Below are 26,254 nucleotides of genomic sequence, written 5' to 3'. Positions count from 1 at the left end.
ACTTCGCATCTTTTGTTACCTCAGTTCCGTCTTCCTCCGCATCATCACAGTTGGGCTGTACGGTAATGAGGTGTAAGATGAAGCCTAGTGGATGACACTCTGGATGTTCCCTCGATTCCGACTATACAGGGTGGTCTATTGATAGTGACGGGGCCAAATATCTCTCAAAATAAGCATCAAACGAAAAAACTACAAAGAACGAAACTCGTCTAGCTTGAAGGGTGAAACCAGATGGCGCTATGCACCAGGAATTGCATGACAACTGGGCACAAGAGAAATTACGGGACGATGACAGATTTTTTTGCACGCATTCTATTTAGTGACGTAGCGTCATTCACCAATAGCGGTGACGTAAACCGGCATAATATGCACTATTGGGCAACGGAAAATCCACGATGGCCGCGACAAGTGGAACATCAGCGACCTTGGCTGGTTAATGTATGGTGCAGCATTATGGGAGGAAGGATAATTGTCCCCCATTTTATCGATAGTAATCTAAATGGTGCAATGTATGCTGATTACCTACGTAATGTTCTACCGATGTTACTACAAGATGTTTCACTGCATGACAGAATGGCGATGTACTTCCAACATGATGGATGTCCGACACATAGCTCGCGTGCAGTTGAAGTGGTATTGAATAGCATATTTCATGACAGGTGGATTGGTCGTCGAAGCACCATACCATGGTCCGCACGTTCACCGGATCTGACGTCCCCGGATTTCTTTCTGTGGGGAAAGCTGAAGGATATTTGCTATCGTGATCCACCGACAACGCCTGTCAACATGCGTCAGCGCATTGTCAATGCATGTGAGAAGATTACGGAAGGCGAACTACTCGTTGTTGAGAGGAATGTCGTTACACGTATTTTGCCAAATGCATTGAGGTTGACGGACATCATTTTGAGCATTAATTGCATTAATGTGGTATTTACAGGAAATCACGTTGTAACAGCATGCGTTATCAGAAATGGTAAGTTCCCAAAGGTACATGTATCACATTGGAACAACTGAAATAAAATGTTCAAACGTACCTACGTTCTGTATTTTAACTTTAAAAAAACTACCTGTTACCAACTGTTCGTCTAAAATTGTGAGCCATATGTTTGTGACTATTACAGCTCCATCAATCACAAAGCGAAAAAAGTGTGAAGTAGGCTGTTTAGGTTTTTATATTGGTAACGCCACGTAGCGCTCTATACGAAAATCACTGACTGTGCTGTGTGCAGTCTGTGGCTGGTTGGCATTGTTGGAATTTGCTATTGTAGTATTGGGCAGTTGGCTGTTAACAGCGCGTAGCGTTGCGCAGTTGGAGGTGAGCCGCCAGCAGTGGTGGATGTGGGGAGAGAGATGGCGGAATTTTGAGAGCGGACGATCTGGACGTGCGTCCATCAGAAAGAGTAAATTTGTAATATTGGATATATATATACATATGACTTTTGAACATTATTAAGGTAAATACATTGCTTGTTCTCTATCAAAATCTTTCATTTGCTAACTATGCCTATCAGTAGTTAGTGCCTTCAGTAGTTTGCATCTTTTATTTAGCTGGCAGTAGTGGCGCATGCTGTATTGCAGTAGTTCGAGTAACGAAGATTTTTGTGAGGTAAGTGATTTGTGAAACGTATAGGTTAATGTTAGTCAGGGCCACTCTTTTGTAGGGATTTTTGAAAGCCAGATTGCGTTGCGCCAAAAATATTGTGTGTCAGTTTAGTATTGATCAGAATAAGTAAAGAGAGAAATGTCTGAGTACGTTCTGTTCTGCTCAGCTGTTTGAAAATCAAATAACGTAAGGGGTTTACCAGCACAGTCATTTATAATTTTTCTAAGGGGACATTTCATATGTCGACCCTTAGCGGAGGATACATCACTGGAATCTTCTGATTTTTTCTTGTAGTTTCTATAATTAGTGTAGCTATTGTTTATTGCTAGCGCGTAATTATAGAGAGAATTTCCTTTGTAGTTGTAGTTTTTCATTGTTGTACAGTAAAACAGTTGTGGCATGCATATATATTTGCACCAAGTGTTTCGCAGCTGCTTGCAATTAACGAGATATTATTTTCAGTCCTATGTTAATGAGTTTTCTTATTTTGCTCTTAAAATTGTGCTTTTCTGTGTTATCGTGTGAAATATTGTGACAATTATGGCGTGTAAAAAACGTAATACTAGGCTCCAAAGTAAATTGAGAAATGACAGTGAAGACGAAAGCAGTGTATTAGCGCCACCGTGTAATGAATTAACTAATGTTCAAAGTAGTAATTTGGTAACTGTGCATAGGGAAATGGAGCGGGCTGCAAATAATGGTGTAAACAGTGAAACAATTAGTGAACAGGGAAGCATTATCGATCGATCGGTCGGCAACAGCTCGCCTCAGGAATCCGAAATGACAGGACACAATCTCGCAAATACTGTAGATTCAGTTTTTGGGTCCTCACCGTTTTCTCAAATAAGTCAAGACACATTTTCTGCTTGTCAAAATGTGAATGTTGCTGGTGCAAATTCACTGCCGAAAAGCACTGAGGAACATGTTTCAGACAACAGTGCATTGTTATTACAATTAATACAACAAATGGGACAAAAGCCTCAAAAGTTAGACACAATGGAACAAAATCTTCAAAAGTTAGACACAATGGAACAAAATCTTCGAAAGTTAGACACAATGGAACAAAATCTTCATAAGTTAGACACCACGCTTGAACAAACACGTGAAGATTTAACTACTGAGTTACATAACATCGAATCGAAATGTCAAAAAGTCTGTAATGACGTAAAAACACAAATTCGTGAACGTTTTCAACCTATTTTTTCGCGGCATGAAAATGCATTACAGAATCACGAAGCAGCCATAGAAGAACTGCAAACTATTGTTCATGAAAATCACGAGACCTTGCGGGCTAAAATTGACTCAGTTGCATCTACCGATTCGGTTACGCAACTTGCAAAAACTCAGGAAAACTTCAAGGACACAGTAGATACTCTGAAAATTGGTTCAGAAAGACACATGGAGGAATTTAGTTCATTATCAGAGAAAGTAGTCGAACTTTCGGATCAGCTACGCTTGTGGATGAATGTCGTTGCCGGAATTCTTAAATGTTTTGAGTTTACGTGTAGTAATAAACAGCTTATAGTCAAAATCATCATATCGGCGAGTCGCATGTCGGTCATTGTTACGTCGTTTCGGCTGTTCCATCTCAAAATTCGGTGTACCTTGCCAATTTCTTTCATAATTTCCGAAGTGCACTGTGTTATTATTTTGTGGCTGTTCCGTATTTCTATGTCCCTCTTCCCGTATTGGAGCGTGACTGTCCTCTGAAATATGCAATTCTTGTATTACCTGTGTCAACTGATCTTGAACTTCCCGGATTTCTCTTTGGTGTTGCGTATTAATTTGATTCTGATTTTGTTTGAATTTCCTAATTTGTTCGTACTCTTCTGTGTCATTAAAGATCAGCTAAAAAAATATTGTGTGTCAGTTTAAGCACAGTCATTTATAATTTTTCTAAGGGACGTTTCAAGTGGTCCAACTAAAACATTCATATTTCTTTACGTACTACAGGAATATGTAATAAAAATGGGGGTTCCTATTTAAAAAAACAACGCAGTTGATATCCGTTTGACCTATGGCAGCGCCCTCTAGGGGGCGAACTATAGCGCCATCTGGTTTCCCGCTTCAAGCTAGACAAGTTTCGTTCTTTTTAGTTTTTTCGTTTGACGTTTATTTCGCGAGATATTTGTCCCGGTCACGATGAATGGACCACTCTGTATTTCAGCTGATTTCCGTTCACTGAAATGAAATCAACGATTTAAGTGAAAATGGAATGCCAAGATTTGAAACCAATGAAAACCGGTTGGAAATGCTGAAGCAACTATGTAGCATGTTGTGAATGGTGAAAATTTGTGTTGGACTAGGACTCGAAACCCCATTTTCATAGGTTTTGTAAACAGTTTTCTTAACCATTGAGCTATCGGAGTACGTTTACAAGCTTTCAGTGTCACTAGTTTTCTCAGCACGATATTCCGAACACCAGTACCAGAGATTCTCCCACATTGCAGGCAGGAGCAGCACCTCTGGGGGAACGGATCTGGTGCAGAGCCGTGCCTTGTTGAGCCACGGGGTTGAGCGGGATATTTGGGTTTGAGTGGCAGTCTGACACAGATTCTCAGCGGCCACGACATGTTTACTGACGTAAAACTTCCTACGGTTGCTTGTCGAGTCAAATCTGTGTAAAACCTCGACCTTTCAACGGAATGGCAATGGCTTCTCTGAAACTTCCTGGCTTCTCTATTGCCAACAGCAGTGACTAATTTCTTTACTGAGCATTTTGAGAAGTCCGTAGTACCATTGGCTCCATTACGACCATTTTCAGTTTATCGATATGTTGCCGACACATTTATCGTCTGGCCACTTGGCGTCGAAGTCATGGAGCAGCGGAACATGTGGTTCACTGAGAAGGGAGAGAGGTAAAGCTGCCAGTTTTAAATGTTTTGGTTGAAGTAAATTTGGTTGAGTGTCTCAGTAACTCTGTGTACTGAATGCCAACATGCACAGATTTATAAACAAATGCACGAATTTTCACCTAGCTTTCCAGAAGAGGGCTATTTTAAATGTATTAATATGTAGAGCTAAAACTGTTTGTGACAAAGATTATCAGACATAAATGTGGACAACATTGCCTATGGAGTGCAGCGATCTGGTGCTATTTAGGTTAAAATCAACAATCGAGACCGCAATAATATTTGTTTAAACACTGAAAATTTTACCAGTTTCGGCTTATAAACTTTTTGGGCCCCCTTGGCTGGTGCTGGTGACTCCTCGGTTTCCTTGTGATACCACAATCGTGCGACGTACGGTTCTTGTGATACCACAATCGTACGACGTACGGTTTCCTTCTGATACCACGATCGTGTGGCGTACGGTTTTCTCGTAATGCCAGTGTACTATCGTGGTATTACAAGGAAACCGTATGTCGTACGATCGTGGTATCAGAAGAAAACCGTACGTCGTACGATCGTGGTATCACAAGGAAACCGGACATAGTACGATCGTGGTATCAGAAGAAAACCGTACATAGTACGATCGTGGTATCACAAGGAAACCGGACATAGTACGATCGTGGTATCACAAGGAAACTGGGCATAGTACGATCGTGGTATCACAAGGAAACCGGACATAGTACGATCGTGGTATCACAAGGAAACCGGACATAGTACGATCGTGGTATCAGAAGAAAACCGTACATAGTACGATCGTGGTATCACAAGGAAACCGGACATAGTACGATCGTGGTATCACAAGGAAACTGGGCATAGTACGATCGTGGTATCACAAGGAAACCGGACATAGTACGATCGTGGTATCACAAGGAAACCGGACATAGTACGATCGTGGTATCACAAGGAAACCCAGGAGCCACCAACACCAGCCATAGGAGGCCAAAAACTCTAAAGATGGCTATAACATAAGGAAAAACCGGTAAAATTTTCAGTGAATAAAAACGAAAGTTATTACGATCTCGACTGTTGATTTTAAAACCAAAGGTTATCTAGGTTGCGAAATTTATCTTCTGAAACACATGTTCCGAAAGAATGGATGTAGTATTAGAGATTGCAATGTGTCGGAATGACATAAATAAAAATATGTGTAATCTGCCTCCAGTCATATCCCTCACTGTGTTCTCAATCTAAGTACTGGCGTGCGTCTGAAATTAATCACTGTAGGAGCCGCACTCTGTGTACTATCCCATAAAGTAATATTTAATTCACAAAACGGACTAGCACTCCAGTACTTTCTGGCCAAACAGTGCCAGTTCTTGACTTAACAGCAATACATATACTGTGCATCTTATTGTCTGGAGTAATTTCGTAAGCATCAACTACTACGTACGTAAATGGTGAGTGGTTGCCCTGCTTGTATTGGGTCTATATTATTCCTTTCCAGTGCACAATTTAATTACTTACGTCATGCAACCTTACAAGACTCCGCATCTGACTGACGTACGAATGAACGAAGACCCAGGTATTGTTAAGAGAGTGCTTGTACATGTTTCAATTTCTAGAATTAATTCTAGAATTTCATTGTATGCAGATTCAGATACAAAAACCAACACATCCCTTTTCCATACATATGGTAACACCTATAATGTACCATTTTGTTAAAAGTTAAATATATAAAATTATCAAATAGCTTCAGTCTTCCTACGAAACAATGCTGCGGAATTAACAAACGTTGGCATTTCTATAAGGCTTAAATATCTTGCGTATGATGAGAAAGCAATATTATTACTTACTAACTTGTAGTTCGCGTCTTACTAACGCTTTGTTCCTTTACAATATCATTGAAGCGTGGGTCCGTTCCGTATCTAATATTCCGACCAAAACATGAGAAATGCAAAAGTAATAAACATGTGGTTATTTAAACAGTAGTTAGACCTCTATCGTTATTGTTCGTTACACTGACATAAAATTCTGTCCCCCGTCTATTTACGGTAAAAGTGCTTAATAAATTGGCAAACCTACCAGTAACAAATATTGTTTTACTTACAGTTTACCAAAGTATTTCTGTGAACTTCATGCCTTCTTTTTTTTAGTTTCTCTTTATGTCCTTTCCTATCATCCATTCCCTGTCAAATATTTCGCCTACACAAATCGTTTCCTAGTTTTATTTTTTTACGTCAGATAACATACGAAGTATCATTATCGTCTAGATGGACGTAAAATATGAGAACTGTATCTTGAGACTATTACTCTTTATGCGGCTAACAGATAATTAGTGACATCTTTAAACTTAATTTTACGTATCTTTCAAAATATCATTTCCTTTCTCTTTCTTTCCTTGTGACTCAAGATTAATTAGTGGAACATTCTGTTTACTTCAAACTAGAAGTCGGGTGCGGATTTTTAATTTTTTACTAATCATTTATTTGACCTTCATTGTCTTTATTGCAGTTTATTGTCGGTTGAGAGGGACCGCCAGCTGAGCTGGCTCCCCAAACCACCAAATATAGTGAATAACAATGCGAACACAAGCATAGGACCGGCCGGAGTGGCGCTTCAGCCAGGAACCGCGTGACCGCTACGGTGGCTGGTTCGAATCCTGCCTCGGGCATGGATGTGTGTGATGTCCTTATGTGAGTTAGGTTTAAGTAGTTCTAAGTTCTAGGGGACTGATGACCTCAGATTTTAAGTCCTATAGTGCTCAGAGCCATTTGAACCATTTTTGAACAAGCCTAGGCTCCACCGTGACTTAGGCTCTGAAGTTAATAACTGAATCAGAAGTCTATCTTTCAGGTGTCGGCAAACGCGTCCCCCTAACGTTTCCTTAGTAAATTGTCACTCGCCACAATAATTCTGGAAGTGTGTGATAACTGTGCACAAAGCTCGCATTAATGGTTCCTTTAGGATACAATTCCTAAACAATCCAGGGAAAGATCTTTGAAAATCTCCAAGAAACACACGCTGTATGACCAAAGCGAAGTTCCATTTTGAAATTTCTGGCGCCTCTTGAACAAAATATCCTATAACTGAGTCAATACCTCACTCAATTCATATCACCAAATTAAACCTCAATGCAAGTACAACAGCCACTCATTTAAGGTCCAGAGTGCCGAACAAAACCACTGGGAACAAGATACGGATCAAATCGGATCACAGTCTGAGTGCAACAAATTCTCAGACGAAAATACCATAAATAACTGCCTGGTCAAGATACAGCTCTACCAACACAATACTGTAATAATCAAACAATTCATATAAGGCCGCTCTCTATGTCGTTATTTCACAAGATCTCCCCGTATTCTACAGTACTATCATGTATTTAAAACCAAAACCAAACTCCGTCCGAACCGACCTCGGAAGGCCGAATGGTACCAATCGACCGCCATGTCACCCTCAGACGATAGGTGCCACTGGATGCAGATATGGAGGGGCATGCAGTCAGCACACCGCTCCTCTGCCCGTTGTCAGTCTTCGTGACCGGATTTTAAATGACTTCTGACAATGATAATCTCAACCTGTTCTACTATATTTTACTGGTAGAAAACTCTAGGAGCTACCAATTTTCCTTCTAATCACTCACTGTGCAGTTGACTTACCACACATGCAAGCTTGTGTCTGAACTCTCAGACATACGAGTATATCGTCGGTACTTAACTCTGGCTCCACGCGAACCCGAAGTTCAACTCCAACAGTCAATAAGAGCAATGTTAAACCTTTTCGAACCATTAAAGCAAACAAATATAAAGCGTTTCGTCACTTCTGACAATCAGTTTGTTGCTAAGGATGGCAGCCAATTCACCTTCTAGCGGCCAACTGCCACGTGCCGTAATGTTTCCACGAAACTAAAACAGGAAAATGCTACACAATATGCCGGCCGAAGTGGCCGTGCGGCTCTAGGCGCTGCAGTCTGGAACCGCGAGACCGCTACGGTCGCAGGTTCGAATCGTGCCTCGTGCATGGATGTGTGTGATGTCCTTAGGTTAGTTAGGTTTAACTAGTTCTAAGTTCTAGGGGACTAATGACCTCAGCAGTTGAGTCCCATAGTGCTCAGAGCCATTTGAACCATTTTTTTTTGCTACACAATAACGTGACGAACTACCTAATATCGATGGTAGGCAATGAAAACTTCGCAGTTCCATTTTGTTGAATTTTTCAGGAAAAGCAAAAACGACTTCTTAAAAACTAATATAAAGTGTACAGATAAACTTGCTACATGCGCAACTATATAGAAGAAGCCTCGTTATTAACAGCTTAGACTGAAACGTACGCACCTTTTAATCTGTCTTTGATAAGGCGTTACTGATTTTGGAAATAGAGGTTTCCACAGAAGTATGGATTCACGAGCTTTTCATTGCCCACGATAAACTTCTTCGTAACTGCGGTGCCATATCTGGCAAAATAGGTACGATCCTGGGAGCAAGCCGCTTAACACCACCCAAGAAGATAGCGAGATGCTGCACCCAACTAAGAACGTCTCATTCTCAGGGTATCTTGAATTCACGGTACTCCCTGTCAGTGCGGACGTAACTTCGTCGGTCAGTCTAATCGCACCGATAAAGACCGCTGTGCAGACCACCGAAGCACATTAAAACCAGCAGTTGCTGAACACACTCTCACAAACATACAACAATGTTGGATGAAACTAAAATGCCGTCCTACGCTTCTACTGCTGGGATTCTGTTATTAGAACAGTAGAAATTAGAATGTGCGTGGATAACTTCAGCCAGGGCACTGGCTACAACCTTAGTGGTGCCTGGCAGCCAGAATTCGATGCCGAGGAGACAAAGAGAAATGCGCTTAATTGTTTACGTTCTTAAGACAGCGATGGCGCCACCAGTGTACGTATAAACACAGTGTTTGACAGCATTATGTAATAACGATGTATGACAAAGAATCACAAGGTGTCAATGGGCTATATGTGGTTACCACTACACCAGTCACGACAGTTCCTTGTTCTTGACGCAAAAGATTTTGTTGAAAATTTGAGATTTTACAGAACTTTGGAACCTCAAGTAAACCGAGAATGTTTTATACAAGATCAGGTTACTAGAAACTTCGATCTTGTACACTGTAGGGAAGAGAATTAGAACACTCTAACATTCTGCGTGGTGTCTGTCTGTTCTATATCGTGTCTCCCTACCACTTTCGCGCAACGACGCTCTGAGCGTGTTTTTTAGGGAATTGACTAGTTTGAACCTGGGACCTGTTGCTGGTAAGGAGACGCTAGATCACACATGACATGTAGAGTTCAGAAGAGTTCAGTGAGACTAGCGATGATATAACCAAATACTTAATGATTTCAGCGTCAGCTCCACTGCACTCCCTGTAAAAGAATCTTAATACTAACTAAATTTAGTGGAAGGGGTTCAAGGCTTTCCTATTTTTAGTTAGCTGGTAAAATAACGTCGAAAAAGCAGTTAAGTTTACCATTGGAAATTTTATTCTACTCACAAAACATTGTTTATAAATTTCACTATTGATAAAAGGAAATATTTTAATACAGGATGATAAAAACCAACTGCGTTCAACAAAAATGAACGAATATTCCCTGAGTGGGTTTCCAAGTTCTACAATGGATCAAAGGATGACCTATGCCATATCACATCTATAATCTAGGTTTAAATTAAGTTTCACAAAAGAGAAAACTATCAAAATGGTCTACAGTGACCCTCAATTATCTTTAATTACTTATCTAACTCGTCATAAATTACAGTGGCTGATGTGGCTTCTCAATAATTATATAACAGAAAAATCATCGCGTTTCAGATTTTAACTTCGTAGCAAATGTGAATACCATGAGCTTCAATTGACGATCGACACTAGTTTTACGTAAAATGGGGATGTAACAGATGAGAGTTCTGCAGTTCTGAGTGAAGCCTTATGCGCTCGAAAAGGCGGCATCGCGTGCGTTCATTACCTTGTCGGTGTTCGTCAGGACTAGCCTGACACCTTACAACACCTATTAGAGTTTTCTAATTCATTCATAATTTATTGTAGAGACAAGATGTACGGTGTAGATGGAATGATTACGTTAGCAAATCAATTGCTCAAGCAGTTCTGAGGAACCAGGTGTGGACCTCCACTGGCGGCAGTGCAGGCATTGACGCTAACATGCAGTCGATCATGAAGGTGACGCGACTGCGTTAGGATATCTTGTTCCACACCTGCTCCATGTGTTCGCCTAGATCGGTAAGAGCAGTGGGTGGACGATTCGCTCAAGTCATTTGTCCCATCACGTCCCAGATGTGCTAGATTGGAGATAAGCCCCGCGCTCGTGCCGGACAGGGAAGTTGCTGCAAATCTTGCAGAGCACGTTCAACTTCACTGGCGGTCTGTTTGCCAGAATTATCGTCTTGGAGCATCACATCACTCCCCTATTGGAAAAAAAACGACAGAAGTACTGGTCGAACAACATTCTAAACGCATCTAGCGCTGGTCAGCGTTCTTTCCTAAGGTGAAGGAGAATTCCAGTCTATCGTACCTCACACCGTAAGACCTGAGATGGAATCATTGTGTCTCAGATGAATGCAATATTCGAAGGTAGCAAGATTAAGGTTTAACATCCCGTCGATATCGAGATCGCTAGATACCTAGAACTACCTCGTATTGTTGGAAGAGCGAGGAAGGAAGTCGACCGCGTCCTTTAAAAAGGAACCATCTTGGTGTTTGCCTGGTTCTATTTATGGAAATCATGGAAAATGTAAGTCAGTATGGTTGGACGTGAATTTGCTCCATCGTTCTCTCGAAATTTCAGTCCGCCACCGTACAAGACAGCACTCATCAGGTCTATGTCGTATGAACGAACGACCATCATTTGCTTGCTGACAGAATTTGCTAGCAACGGCGAGGACCACGGCAGATAACCTGGTGACATCAGACGGCCGTGGCAGTCGACGCTGTAGAGTGAGCTCAAGGTGACCTAGAGGTGTGCTATTTATACTTCTGTAACCGGGTAGCAACATTTCATGTTGGCTCTCCGCGGGTCACATTTCTTCTTATGTGTGATGGACTGCAGTGTTTACAGTCTAAACGCTGATGTGTTTGTGTCATAAAATGATTGGTATGGTGCTAATATGAAACTTCCTGGCAGATTAAAACTGAGTGCCAGACTGAGACTCGAACACGGGACCTTTGCCTTTCGCGGTAAAGTGCTCTACCGTCTGAGCTACCCAAGCACGACTCACGACCCGTCCTCACAACTTTACTTCCGCCAGTACCTCGTCTCCTACCTTCCAAACTTCACAGAAGCTCTCCTGCGATGCTCCAGAACTAGCACTCCTGGAAGAAGTTTGGAGGTAGGAGACGAGGTACTGGCGGAAGTAAAGTTGTGAGGACGGGTCGTGAGTCGTGCTTGGGTAGCTCAGATGGTAGAGCACTTGCCCGCGAAAGGCAAAAGTCCCGAGTTCGAGTCTCAGTCCGGCACTCAGTTTTAATCTGCCAAGAAGTTTCATATCAGCGCACACTCCGCTGCAGAGTGAAAATGTCATTCTGGAAATGTTGCTAATAGCCTGTTCTAGGCAATTCCTCAGCTGGATTTAGGAACAACATTTCCCCCTTCGGTAAAATGATGTGTTGCACAAGCATTTGTCGAACAGATGAATGACGATCGCCACCACAAAAAAGTTTATTTCAGTAATGAATTACTATAGTCTGCTGTTCGGACGTGTGTTTCATTTATGTGCATGCATTCGGGACTGGGCGAATGTAGCGTATCTGCACGCCGGGATGACGACGAAATCTTACCACGTTCTCGGTATCTGCTGGTTGGGCGGTTTATTCCGCGTCGTCGGGTCCTGCCTTGGGGCTGATGCGAGCCACTAAAGAAGAACGGCTGTGACAATGCCAACGGCGTCACAGGGACAAGAGGAAATTGTTATCTTTGTGTTCAGTTGGTATCTGTTGACCAAGGCAGACAAATGGTTCAAATGGCTCTGAGCACTATGGGACTCAACTACTGAGGTCATTAGTCCCCTAGAACTTAGAACTAGTTAAACCTAACTAACCTAAGGACATCACAAACATCCATGCCCGAGGCAGGATTCGAACCTGCGACCGTAGCGGTCTTGCGGTTCCAGACTGCAGCGCCTTTAACCGCACGGCCACTTCGGCCGGCCAAGGCAGACATTTTTGAACATAGTCCGTATTAATGTACTTATGATATTCCGAATAAAGAGCCAACTTTGTTATTCAGGGTCATTGTAAATGAGATTACAATATACGACAAGTTGTTTCTGACAACCATCTTACTTTTTTCAAGAACTTGGATATTTTGTTGTACTCTTAACTTCCAGTAATAACTGCAGCACTTCAAGAAATGAAGTCCGACCGGAAGAAGTTGGCGAATGTGAAGAAATAATAAGATGAGAAAATGAGAAGTAGGAAATCGTAGCTCCCAAGGAAAATAAACACCGCCACACAATGTTATGGTAAAGCAACAGCGGAACATCACTCCCTAATACATACCTGTGTATATGGTAAACTTGTAAATCGTTAGTATAGTTTTGTTGTTTGGTATAGCGGCAGGGCTCTTCCAGAATGCGATTCCGTACTTTTAATTATTAGATTAATCAGCAGAGATTTGCGAGAAGAATCGTAAGCAAACGTTAATTCACCGATGAAAGAAGTGGTTCACTAAATGTTCGTTCGATAGGGTCTTGAGAAATCCTATGGATTAGTCTGCGATCGCTGCCAGGTACAATTAAAGGGAAAGATAGAGAAGACCCAAACAATAGAGTATCTTTCGTTATACGGTCGTTTTGTGAACAGGGGAGTGGATGATTATCAAACTCAAATGACTGATGCTACCAACGAGGCGTTATGCGTCACCAAGTCAGCAATAGGTTTACTGTGAAATAAACGGTGAGCATACATTCCAAGACGTGTCAGGCAAAGTGTTTCTTTCTCTCATATTAATCAAGCGTAAGGATCATGACAGGAAAATCATAAAATTACGAGTACTTTCGGACGCCATTTTGAAACAAGGTGCCTGCAGTAGACAATATTTCCTCAGAATTATTGGTGCCATTGGGGGCACCAGTCATGACAAAGAAAGCACATGCAGAGAGGTGTGCACGAATTATTCGCAGAACAAGGTAAAACTGGCAGCAGCCGCTCTCGGGATTAACAGTTTGTCTTGCGCACTAATGCTCGAATGCACAAGGTAAACTGGTCCCAGCAGATAGGTTGAACAAAGACAAACCTTCGTTTATGTCATTTTCAGACTTAGAGAAAACTTTTGTCGACGTCGACTGGCTGTACTTCTTCGGATTTTTGCGACGGCAGGGATAACAAAGTGAGCGGAAGGGTATCCTACAGAAAGTAGACAGCAGCTAGACGAGTCAAAAGATGTGAAAGTGGAGCAGTTGTTGAGGAAGGAGTGGCACAGGTTTGCAGAGTATGCCAGATGTTATTCAGTCTGTATATTGAGAAAGCAGTAAAGGAAACCAAGCAGAAATTTGGAAAGGGAATCAAAACTAAGAGAGAAGAAACGAACACTTCGAGGTTTTGCGATGGGACTGTAATTCTCACAGAGACACAAAAGGACTTGGGAAGAGCCAAAAGTAAATCAGAGGTAATGGGATGTAGTCAAATTAAATCATGCGATATAGGAAGAGTTACATTAGGAAATGAGACATTGAAAGTAGTAATGGAGTTATGTTATTTAGACAGAAAAATAACTGATGATGGCTGAAGTGGAGAGGGTATAAGATAAAGACTGACAATTGCAAGAAAATAATTTCCAACAGAAATCTGAAAAATAAGTAGCCTTTTCTGAAAGTATTTGTCTGGAGTGTAACCTTGCACACAAGTGAACTTGAACGATGAGCAATCCAGACAAGATTAGAAAAGAAACATTTGAAATGATGCTACTAATCAGTGCTGAAGATAGAATGAGTAGATCGATTAATTAATGAGGATGATTTAAATCGAAGTGAGGGAAAGGAATTTATTTTATGTATGTAGACTGAAACGGGGACTGAAAATTTGTACCAAGGCTAGGAATCGAACCCAGGTGTCCCGCTTACTAGGCAGGAGCGTTATCTGCTGAGCCACCTGGACACAGTGGTACACACAACTGCCCGGATTAACCTGGCAAGCCGCCCTCCTCGATCCAAATTCTCTCTACCAACCCAGCCTACTTTTTAAATTCCGCCTTACACACAAACAGAATTTCCGAGGCTCTCCATGGGGGAATTTAAAATTCAGTCTGAGGCAGCAGTGAGAATTTTGATTGAGGAGGGAGGCATACCAGGGTAATTCGTGCAGTTATACGAACTACTGTGTTCATGTGGTTTGGTGGCTAATGTACCTGGCTAGTAAGCAGAAGATCCAGATTCGATTCCCGGCCTTGGTACAAATATTAACTCCCCACTTCAGTCAACATATATAAAATGATATAAGTCTCTGAAATCGTGTCATTTCAGTTGTAAAGTAATTTATAACTCAAATTGATTAGAGGAAGGGATCGGTTGACAGGACACAGTCTAAGGCATCAAAGAAACGCCAGTTTGCTAATAAATGGAAATGGGGGAGGGGATAAGTTGGGGAGAAGGATGATGATGATGATGATGATTGGTTTGTGGGGCTCTCAACTGCGCGGTTATCAGCGCCTGTACAAATTCCCAACCTTTGCTCACTCCAATCTCGCCACTTTCAGGGGAGAAGGAGAGCTGAGAACGAATACAACAAGCTGTTACGAATGGATGGATGTTGCAGTATTAAGTATATGTCAAGAGGGTTGCGCAAGATAGAGTAGCCTGGAGAACTGCCTCAAACCAGTCTTTGGATTGAAGATTAGAGCAACAAGGTGCACTTGCTGGCAGCCGTTCTCTCTCGCAGTATTTAGGAGTGGATCAGAAAAGGCGGAAAATAACAGTCCCGCCTCGAGTACTCCGCCTCAGACACTGATTTGTAGATTTAGAGTAACGTTACATTTAAAATTGGAAAAATTCTAGTGTCCGGTACCACTCGTCCGCTTTGACCAGTGACGTCATACGTAAGGCAAAGATGCTGCAATGGACCATCTATGAATCGAACGGATCATACTCTTAAACAAACGAATGCAGCATGCCATAAAATAATACATTTAACGCGACTGTTATTACCGCGCGAATTTCGTTTACACGAGTTGAAGATCACTGAAATAAATAAGAAGACGAGAGCAATTACGAGTGCATTTGTTATATTTTTCACACGTACTGCAAAAACGATCTAAATAATGAACCGTCGAATAGTTGTAATTGGTAACTAGAAGCAAACTATGTAGGAGGTCATTTCTAGTTACCGATTCCAATATGACAGTTTGTTGCCCAAAAATCTTATAAAAGATCAGAAACGTGCTTAAAAAATGATTTTGTTAGTGAACTACAGAATACGACAAGACTTTCAAAAGATGAAAATCTTTACACATGTCGGGTTCAGTTAAACTGGTGGCTGTCCGACCTTTGCTTAACCTGATTCAGAAGAATAAAGACCTTCAGTTCAGCGACAATAACTATATTGCGAGTGCGTATCTGACGACGCCCGGCATGCATGGACTCATCGGAGTTACAAAATTTGCTTCCGGCCTCTACAGAAGGATCCTTAATCATGGGAAAACTTCCGTAGTTAGGAGAGAAAACGGTAGTCGTCCACACAAACCAGGAGGCACGGAACTACTAATTAACTCAAAAAACAAGGAATAATAATAGTAAACAGAACGTATATAAAAGCTAGAAAACACGGCGCCTCTAGAGGTTGGGCGCGGAACTACACAGACGTCGTGTACAGTAATTACGACCGGACAGCACTGCACTGACACGCGCACACCACACACACACATACACACACACACACACACACACACACACACACACACACACACACCGGCGAGCTTGAATTAGCGCGCGGCAGCGTCGCTGCATCAGCCCCCCGGACGGAAGCGGAGCGTCGACGTCGAGATACCGCGTCGGGAAGTGCACCCGACGTCCCGAACGGGTCGTCCGCGTCGCAGGAGGAGGAACAGCGTCGGGAGGCGGGAGTTGTGCTGCGTTGGGCGGCGGATGTTGAAGGGCCGGCGCCGGAGATGTGGCGTCAGTGTCTGGAACAGCGGTAGGTGGATTCCTACGACGAGGTGCCGCTAGTGGGGTGGCAGGAAAAACATACGCGGGTTTAACCCGATTCAACGCTACAGTCGTGGTTTTGCCGTTCACTAGGATATCCACCGTGTGGGCACTGCGCCGTAGCACTTCATATGGACCAGAATAAGGGGCTTTTAGAGGCGGTTTAACGTCCTCAGTGCGGAGCATGACGTGACGACATTGTTCCATGTCCTGGTGCACGAAAGTGGGCGGCTTGCCATGACGTGTGGCTTTCGGAGGGCGAATCTTTGATACATGGTCCCTCAAGCGTCGAAAGAAATCCGGCTGGCCAGTAGCAACTGTCTCTACGGCATGTGCGTCTACAAAGTCACCAGGAAGGCGCATTGTTTCTCCATAAACCAGTTCTGCCGCTGACGACCCCAGGTCTGGTTTGAAAGTCGTCCGTAAGCCTAACAAGACCACTGGTAGTGCGGTTGTCCAGGCTTCTTCGTGGCCTTCAAACAACGGTGCCAGCGTTCGATCATTCCGTTGCTTGCTGGGTGATAACTTGTGGTCTTATGGTGGGTGCAACCACAGAGCTTGGCCAGCAGTGAGAACAGGCCTGATTCAAATTGCCGTCCGCGGTCAGTGATAATATGTAGTGGGCACCCAAATCTTGCCAACCAAGTCATTGCAAAAGCGGAAGCTAATGTGTGTGCTGTGATATTATCCACCGGCACTGCCTCCGACCAACGTGTAAAACGGTCGATCATTGTAAACAGATATCTTTGTCCGTTCGAAGGTGGAAGTGGTCCGACTACATCCAAATGAACGTGGGCAAAGCGGGCGGTGGTATCAGGAAAATCGCCGATCGGTGCGTGTACATGGCGGTTAATCTTGCAGGGTTGACACTGAAGACAAGATCGGACCCACTCGCGGCAGTCTTTTTGTATGCCCGGCCACACGAAACGTTGCGATACTAGGCGGAATGTCGGGCTTCCCCTGGATGGCACAATCCATGTACTGTATCAAAGGCATGTCTTCTAAAAGCCGGCGTCAGAAAAGGACGAGGTCGCCCGCGAGAAACGTCGCAGTATAGCTGTGTATCTTCCCCCGGAACATCAACGAGTTTCAGTTGCAATGCGGAAGCCGTATCTTTAACATAGGCAAGGAGTTCTTCGTCGTCTCTCTGTGCCTGTGCCAGTGCAGGAAAGTCTATGGTGCTGGAAACACTGCTGATCCGTGATAGGCAATCCGCAACAATGTTGTCGATCCCAGAAATATGTCTAATGTCAGTAGTAAACTGGGCCACGAACTCAAGGTGATGAAATTGACGGGGGGAGCAGTTGACACTATTCCGACGGAAGGCGAACGTGAGTGGCTTGTGGTCTGTATATATCTTGAAGGTTCGCGCTTCCACTTGGGGGCGGAAATATTTCACTGCTTGGTATACCGCCAGGAGCTCACGGTCATATGTGCTCCATTTTCTCCGTGCAGGCGAAAGCTTGTGGGAATAATACGCCAGTGGCTGCCACGCGTCGTCCGACCATTGTTGTAACGCGGCTCCGATCGCCGTCTGGCTCGCGTCTACGACAATTGCTAATGGCGCGTCCAGCCGTGGGTGTGCGAGAAGCGCCGCGTCGGCCATGCTCTTCTTTGTTGCCTCGAACGCGGAACACATGTCCTCTGTCCACTGTATCAGAGACTTGCTATTTACTTTATGGCCTGATAATGCCGCTGTCAAAGGTTACTGCAGCTCCGCAGCATGGGGAAGGTGTCGTCGATAAAAATTGAGCATCCCCAAAAAACGACGTAATTCTTTGATCGTAGTTGGTCGGGGTAGCTGCAAGATAGCGTCCACCTTCTCGGACAGAGGAAGCGAGCCTTCAGCAGAAATCTTATGGCCAAGAAATGTCACCTCTGACTGCACAAAAACACACTTGTCCACGTTCAAGACGACATCGTAACGCTCCAATCGCTCGAAAATCTCTCGCAGATATTGTCGGTGTTGTTCATGGTCAGCAGAGAATACTAACACATCGTCCAGGTAGGCGAAACAAAACGGCAGCCCCTGGAGAACCGAGTCTATAAACCTTTGCCAGGTCTGAGCGGCATTGCGTAAACCGGAAGTCATAAATTTGCTTTCAAATAAACCGAAAGGCTTTATTATTGCAGTCTTTGGAATGTCGTCATTGGCCACTGGAATCTGTGTACACGCTTTAGCGCAGTCCAGAACTGTGAACACCGTGGCACCATGTAAAGCGTGATTATAATCCCTCAGTAACGGAACGGGATATCTGTCCGGCACTGTTCGCGCGTTAAGCGCACGATAGTCACCGCATGGGCGCCAAGCTCCACCCTTCTTCGGAACAAGATGTAATGCGGAGGAACACGGGCTCTTAGATGGCCGCATTATGCCCTCGCGAATCGTGGCGTCAAATTCTGCATTCCCTATCGACAATCGGTCCGGAGCGAGACGTCTAGGTCGGCATGCTACCGGGGGACCATCAGTCGTTTGAATGTGATGCACCATGTCATGTGGTATGGACCTGGGAGCGCCGGGCGGCCTGGTCAAGTTCGGATAGTTAAGCAGTAATTCAGTGTACTCGCCCTCCGTAGCACGGACCAACTTGGCACTGTGCGTTGCGGTGTTGGGACGGAAACCCGTGACTGCTAAGCCAGTGACGCTGTCTACCAAGCGTGCGTTCGCGACGTGCGGCAGAAGGTGCTAGTGCGCCAGGAGGTCAGCCCCAACGATCGCGTCCGTGGCGTCAGCCACTGTAAAATTCCACCCGTACGCGCGACGTAGGCCGAGATTAAGCTCCATCCTCTGTGTGCCATATGTTGCGATGGAAGAATTGTTGGCAGCCGTCAGACGGAAGGCAGTTGGCGGCCGGCAACGATGTATGGCTGTTCGTGGTATGATACTCAGGTCCGACCCAGTGTCAATTAAAAACTTTACGCCGGAACTCCTATCGGTAACGAACAGGCGCTTGGAGGACAACTGGCAGTCGGTTGCGCCTATTGTCGACTGCCGGTGGTGTTTGGGTGCGAGCATGGCGATGTGCGCTTCCTTGCCTGATCGCCGAATCGTCGGTGGTACCAGCACAACGGTACCTCGCCTTGCGGAGTGGTAGTACCGCCGGAAGATCTGCTTCTCGGACGCCGCCGTCTGTATCGGCTTCTTCTATTGTTGCCGTCGTCACGTGCCTGCAGTGCACTGACCTGGGCGCATAAAAGCTCAGCCTTGGCCGCGAGTGAATCGTGGTCGGCCCTTGCTACGGACGCGGTACTGTTTGTACTGTTGTCCAACGCGGCGACTGCGCTGACTGAGCCGGTGTTATCGCGTCCTGAATCCGGTCTGCTAGCTGCGCCACGTCATCCAGCGGCATGTCTGTTTGTGAGGCGATTATGGCTTTTATTTGCGGCGGCAACCTACTGGTCCACAGCGTTCTGAGCAGACTGTCTGGCACAGTAACGGTGTCATCTTTGCTGCGTAGATGTCTCAGGTATTGAGAAGGGTTCCTGTCGCCAATTTCTTCCTGCGTCAGAACCTGACGTATCCGGTCCTCTTGGAACGCGGCCACCCGTCGAATCAACTCTGATTTTAGCCTGGCATAAGCTCCAGTCCCGGGCGGTGCTGTGATTATGTCCTGCACCTCGGCTGCGTAACGTTGGTCGAGCTGGCTCACAATCAGCGCAGATTTAGTTGCTTCGGCCGTTATTCCAGCGCAGCCAAAACTTGCCTCTGCCTGCGCGAACCAGAGTACCGGGTTGTCGGGCCAGAACGGCGGCAAACGGACTGCAATCCTGGAGACGGCCTGCTGTTCGGTCATTATGTGCTCGTTACTTACGTAGCTCACGCCTGCTTCTTCTTAATCACGTCGGTTTCTGCTTGGATCACGTCGGGGTCACCACTTGTCGGGTTCAGCTAAACTGGTGGCTGTCCGACCTTTGCTTAACCTGATTCAGAAGAATAAAGACCTTCAGTTCAGCGACAATAACTATATTGCGAGTGAGTATCTGACGACGCCCGGCATGCATGGACTCATCGGAGTTACAAAATTTGCTTCCGGCCTCTACAGAAGAATCCTTAATCCTGGGAAAACTTCCGTACTTAGGAGAGAAAACAGTACTCATCCACACAAACCAGGAGGCACGGAACTACTAATTAACTCAAAAAACAAGGAATAATAGTAGTAAACAGAACGTATATAAAAGCTAGAAAACACAGCGCCTCTAGAGGTTGGGCGCGGAACTACACATGCGTCGTGTACAGTAATTACGACCGCACAGCACTGCACTGACACACGCGCACACCACACACACACACACACACACACACACACACACACACACCGGCGAGCTTGAATTAGCGCGCGGCAGCGTCGCTACACACATATTACTGCACACGCAAAGAAATAAACGCAAAAATGACCAAACCTTGTAACCGATAAGTATAGTACCTACACGAAAGTCACACCAGCTACAGTAGCTCCAAATAACACTCAGCAAAACTGATACACCAGGAGTGACTGTAAAAATAAGAGAAGCATAGCAGAAACATCGAAAAGGAAAACATAAAAGTGGCTACATAAAAAGAAACTTACCCCATATGAACTTCCAAAGGAGTCAAAGGTCAAGGCTGCCAAGAACGAAATAGGGACATAACTAGAAATAATAATATTAGAAGGTCAATCTGTAACGAAAGAAGCAAAATCCAGAATAACTAATTAAAAAAATAACAAGAAACACTAACTGCCAGGCACGAATGAGGTACCACCCAAATCAGCACTTCCCTACCACCCGCACTCAATCAGATGCAAAATTTTAAAATAGTAAAAAAAAAAAAATGAAACCACGAGTCAATAACATAAACTCTCCGGCAAAGAGACAGCAATAGCCCTCGGCCCACCATTGTAAACATAAAATATGAAAAAACGACAGAAAAGCCTTCCTCCAGAGAAACCAAAAAAGTAGCACTGGCACAAGACAGTAAGATAAAAAAACGCAACATAAAACAAGAAAAAAGTATCAGACCCACCAACACCTAACTAACAAAACGAGGCTTGTATATTTTGCTGACTACTTTCATAAATGCAAGAAATAAACAATAACCTTTAGGAATACTCTCCCTCCAACAGTATCCATCTAAATGGCCTTGCAACACAGAAATTCTTCTCTTTCCCCGCCCGACAACGATTTTTTCAGTCCCCCAGTACCAGTCGATAGTATTAGTACATGCCCCAGTCTTATAATCTTTAAACTGAATATTGTGATCCACGAATTATAAATTCCCCGCAGACTTCTCTACAAAATGAGAACCAGTCGACTACAGTGCCACACGAAACCCCTGCTTCGTGCATGACAGATTTGCAAAAATATTCATAGCAAAAATAGTAGGTTAGCATGACAATTACTTCTAAATTCGGCATAGATCTTTCGAACCACGTCCCCCTGCGTATGGATTTCCACATGTTATTTTTTCTGCACCTCCACGTGTATTCGTCGGAAGTTCATGCTGGCGCAATCTTCGTCAAAACCATATAATTTCCACAGACACTGCACTTGCAAATTTCAGCAATGACTGCAAAAATTTTATAGTTGATGTACGGTCACTCATTTTCTGAAGCAGAATTTTCGCAGTAAAAACAACTGACTCATTCATAACGAACAGCGTGAGAAATCAAGGCCTTATGAATCACGACTACTTATAAATCACGACTACTTTCATTAACAAAAGATGCTGAAAACAAATTACGAGACCAAAACAAAACAATCTACATCGAAGTTTTAATATACGCGAGTAACGAGGAAATCCAGAGAAACTATTTAACGTTCATCGACAGCAATCTGCGGCACAAACAAAATAACATCCCGACGGGTGGTATCGGACACTAGAATTGACCCAAAATCCGCACCACCAAACCGAGACTTTAACTCGCTTCCTAGATAACAAAAATGACGACTGTCAACTGTAATAGGGCAGCGGGATGGTTCCAAAACCAGTTGTTTCCGTGGAAACCCAGGACAGCGGAGCAGTGGTCGGTCACTATGTTGAGCGAGACCGCCTTGCGTTCGCTCGTGTTAGTCTTCTGTGGTCTGCAGATGGTGAGTTTCAACAGTGATCTCTACACCTGTCTCATGCGACTAAAGTCACTTTGCTCCAAGAAAATATCTGTGACTGGCGGATTGCAGTGGCGAGGCTAACGTTGTGGGCTTGCGTCAGCCACACTTGACATGGTCCTGCACGAACCTATAGAACAGGCAACATAGCCAGCCCGTGGCGCTCGAAAATAAACACGTGATGACGACTGGCTCCTACCAGTCAAATCGCTGAAACGTTAATCAAGAAGCTATTGTAATCACAACATAACACTACTTTTTAATTACTGTATGTAGTTATTGAACGGCATTTGATATTTAGCATAACCGTTTCGGTTTAAAACAGTGTCCGTTGCAACTTTTTCTGCAACTGGTTGCCGCTTACATCAGTATGTGTAGCATTCAGAAATCACAGATATTTTCGTGTTTGGCACTGGTTTTCCTACTTGTTATGTTTTACGTATTGCACTAGGTGAGTCCGAGACGTTCTTACATACATTCAAATATTCTACAACACAGACATACACACTGTCTCCATATAAAAAATACTACTAATACTACCAAGATGTTATTAATGATTGCTATTAGTGCAAGACAGCTCTGCGACACTAAGCTATATCCCTGTTCTGTCACAAATCGACGACCTCAATAGCAGATGACAAGCAGGTACCCAGCATACATATTATTGTACTCTGTCGAGGATGAACGTGGCGTAAGTCCTGTGACACCTCGTAGTAAACGACATACTGTGCATAAACGAGTTGAGCAATGGAGTTGGGCATAAAAAGAAATAGGTTCTTTTTGAGGCTGATCACAACCAGAGTAGAATACATGTAGTTCCATTACAGAAACATAACTTTTTTTAACTTAATGTCGATAAAAATATTTATAAAAGTTGCATCTCGAATATATTTCCACTGTACAACTCTGAGCAAATAAAGGGTTTGGTTTTATATTCATTTCTTATTTATTGGTTATTTGCATTCCCGATGAACTTGGGATACTGACAGTGGGACAACTGCCACGTTGTTGCTCTTTATACTGTGGTTTACAGGAAACGGAAAGGAATATAAAATAAATTAGACTAAAATAAAACAGGATCTATGGCACGCATGATGTTATTATGAAGACATGCTTTGTGGTGTTAATGATGGCGAAGGTACGTCGTAATAGTGAGTGAATGATTTGGTTGCGAAAAGTATCGAAAAGGGCACTCCCTAAAAAAGAACTTTGACTCTGTATATAGGAAGAAACTATTAGATGGTACTTGAATTACGTAACCATTACGGCAGCTCACCTGAACCTCTCGATACCAGCAATATTCTACTGTGTTTCTGTAAAGTAGTTGACATATTTCTGAGACAACATTCAGATTTGATTTCATTAATGTAGAGGTACTTTGATACATCGGTATGTTTATGTTTCAATGATATTATTCTTATGTGTATTCTTTCTTTTGTCACTATGATCTTTGACGTACTTTTAACTCTTGATTTTTGGGCGCGTAAGCGGTTATTAGTTAGTGAGTCGGACCTTGAAAAAGTCAAGTCTTGGACGTCATGTTGGAAAGACGCATAACGTAGTAGTTGTTAGACGAGGTGACTGTGAGTACCACTAGGTAGAGGCAATGTGGACTGCACCCTACATTTGGGATACGAAGCATGGAGTAAGCTACAATTGATAGGATGCATAATTCCTAGGAATGACTTCATGTTTTTGGAGAAGGAGCTGGTTATAATTGTCCTGGAAAAGAATGTAGATTTTTTGGGTGTGAAACGAAAATGGGATGTAGTGAACCAAGCACTGCAGTGGACAAGCGTTCTTTGGGTGTGGCTACTGCAGTGTGTTGAGACTGTCAGGTACGTGACACACAGAACATAAGATTTTCTTTGTGAAAGTGTTGGATCCCTAAGGGTTACTAGAAGGTAAAATTTGGAAAAGATAGCAGGAAAAATATAGCTGGAAACGTAAAGTGAGACACAGCGCATGTCATTAAAGGGTTTGGACCGTTTAGGAACTTCGTAAGACCAGAGATGGAGCCTACATTAGCACAGGAAAAAAAATTATGTGTAGTTGCATGTTTAAGACTAAAAATAATAATGTTTTAGTTAATGTTAACACTAATGATGTACACATATCCTCTAAACTGACTCGTACGACATCAGTCTGATAAAATACCCATTCAAATGATCTCTGGGACATATAACTAAGTAACTAACTAACATGAGAATCTTTTATGTTTATACAGTGGTCGTGGAATGTGGGTCCTATAACCTAGGCCAGTTAGTACTTTATTTTACATTGGTGTTTATTCTTTCGGGTTATTAGTAACTAGGAATTTTCGGTTAGAGTTAGGCTGAACGGGTTAGTTAGGCAGATTGGATGATTGTGGTTTGTTGGGTAAATTGCTGCGAAGCGAATTTATTGTGTAACAGCCTTTACACTTCAGTTACCCGCTTGAGAAATCCAGTCAGTTTTTGGCATGAAACTCTTTTTACCAAGGTTCTGTCAGAAACAAGAGAAGACACGTTACAATAGTTAATGAATCATTCTTACATGCCACGTTCATTGCCCTCCAGTTGGCGTGTCGACACAACCACATTTAACCAAGCGTTATAAATATCAGTTTTAAATTAAACTGTTCTCCACTATTCCGCTTTTGTATGTAGACTAACTCTGCTGCGTTTGCTTCTTCACCCTGATGTGACAGTTCCGTATATCATGAACATCTGCATAAGACAGCATTTGGTTACATGTTGATAACAGATAAATCCTAAGTTGTAAATACTGTTATTTTTTCAAAAACCACTATTCGGCTTTTGAAGAAGGAAACGCCGTTAAATTCGCCTCTTTTAGAACCAAGTTACTAGCAGTGGAAAAAGAGCTAATTTGATACTAGCATCTCTGTGATTAAAGTAGGTATGAGAAAGATATTAACGTCATTTTGAGACAACTTTTTCACATTTTATTTGGGCGAAATCTGAAACCGTTTAAGATATATCTGTGAGCTGAATAGCTTAGCTCAGTTACCTTGTGTATATATGTACGGTCGGAAAATGCTTCATTCCATGTTAGAGCACAGTTTCTGTAACTCTTCAACAGATTAATAGTGGGGAATTCACAAGAAAATACGTATCGGCACAGCAGGAAGCACTTTACTAAATAAAACGTTCGAAGAGCCCTCGTTTAGCAAGAATACATACACTCCTGGAAATTGAAATAAGAACACCGTGAATTCATTGTCCCAGGAAGGGGAAACATTATTGACACATTCCTGGGGTCAGATACATCACATGATCACACTGACAGAACCACAGGCACATAGACACAGGCAACAGAGCATGCACAATGTCGGCACTAGTACAGTGTATGTCCACCTTTCGCAGCAATGCAGGCTGCTATTCTCCCATGGAGACGATCGTAGAGATGCTGGATGTAGTCCTGTGGAACGGCTTGCCATGTCATTTCCACCTGGCGCCTCAGTTGGACCAGCGTTCGTGCTGGACGTGCAGACCGCGTGAGACGACGCTTCATCCAGTCCCAAACATGCTCAATGGGGGACAGATCCGGAGATCTTGCTGCCCAGGGTAGTTGAC

The 26,254-nt window shown here is 43.4% G+C and overlaps 1 protein-coding gene across 1 annotated transcript; it reads right to left on the bottom strand.

Annotated features, from left to right (window-relative positions):
• Positions 1-19,831: 19,831 nt before the first annotated feature.
• LOC126419450 (uncharacterized) lies at positions 19,832-20,389 on the bottom strand. The gene has a single exon (XM_050086637.1). The coding sequence runs from the start codon at positions 20,387-20,389 to the stop codon at positions 19,832-19,834; it is 558 nt and encodes a 185-aa protein (XP_049942594.1).
• Between the last annotated feature and the right edge of the window lie 5,865 nt (positions 20,390-26,254).

Source organism: Schistocerca serialis, chromosome 9, assembly GCF_023864345.2.
Source record: "Schistocerca serialis cubense isolate TAMUIC-IGC-003099 chromosome 9, iqSchSeri2.2, whole genome shotgun sequence".
Lineage (NCBI taxonomy): Eukaryota > Metazoa > Arthropoda > Insecta > Orthoptera > Acrididae > Schistocerca > Schistocerca serialis.
Note: the sequence above shows the minus strand (reverse complement) of the source record. Positions and strands in the feature narration are given on the sequence as shown.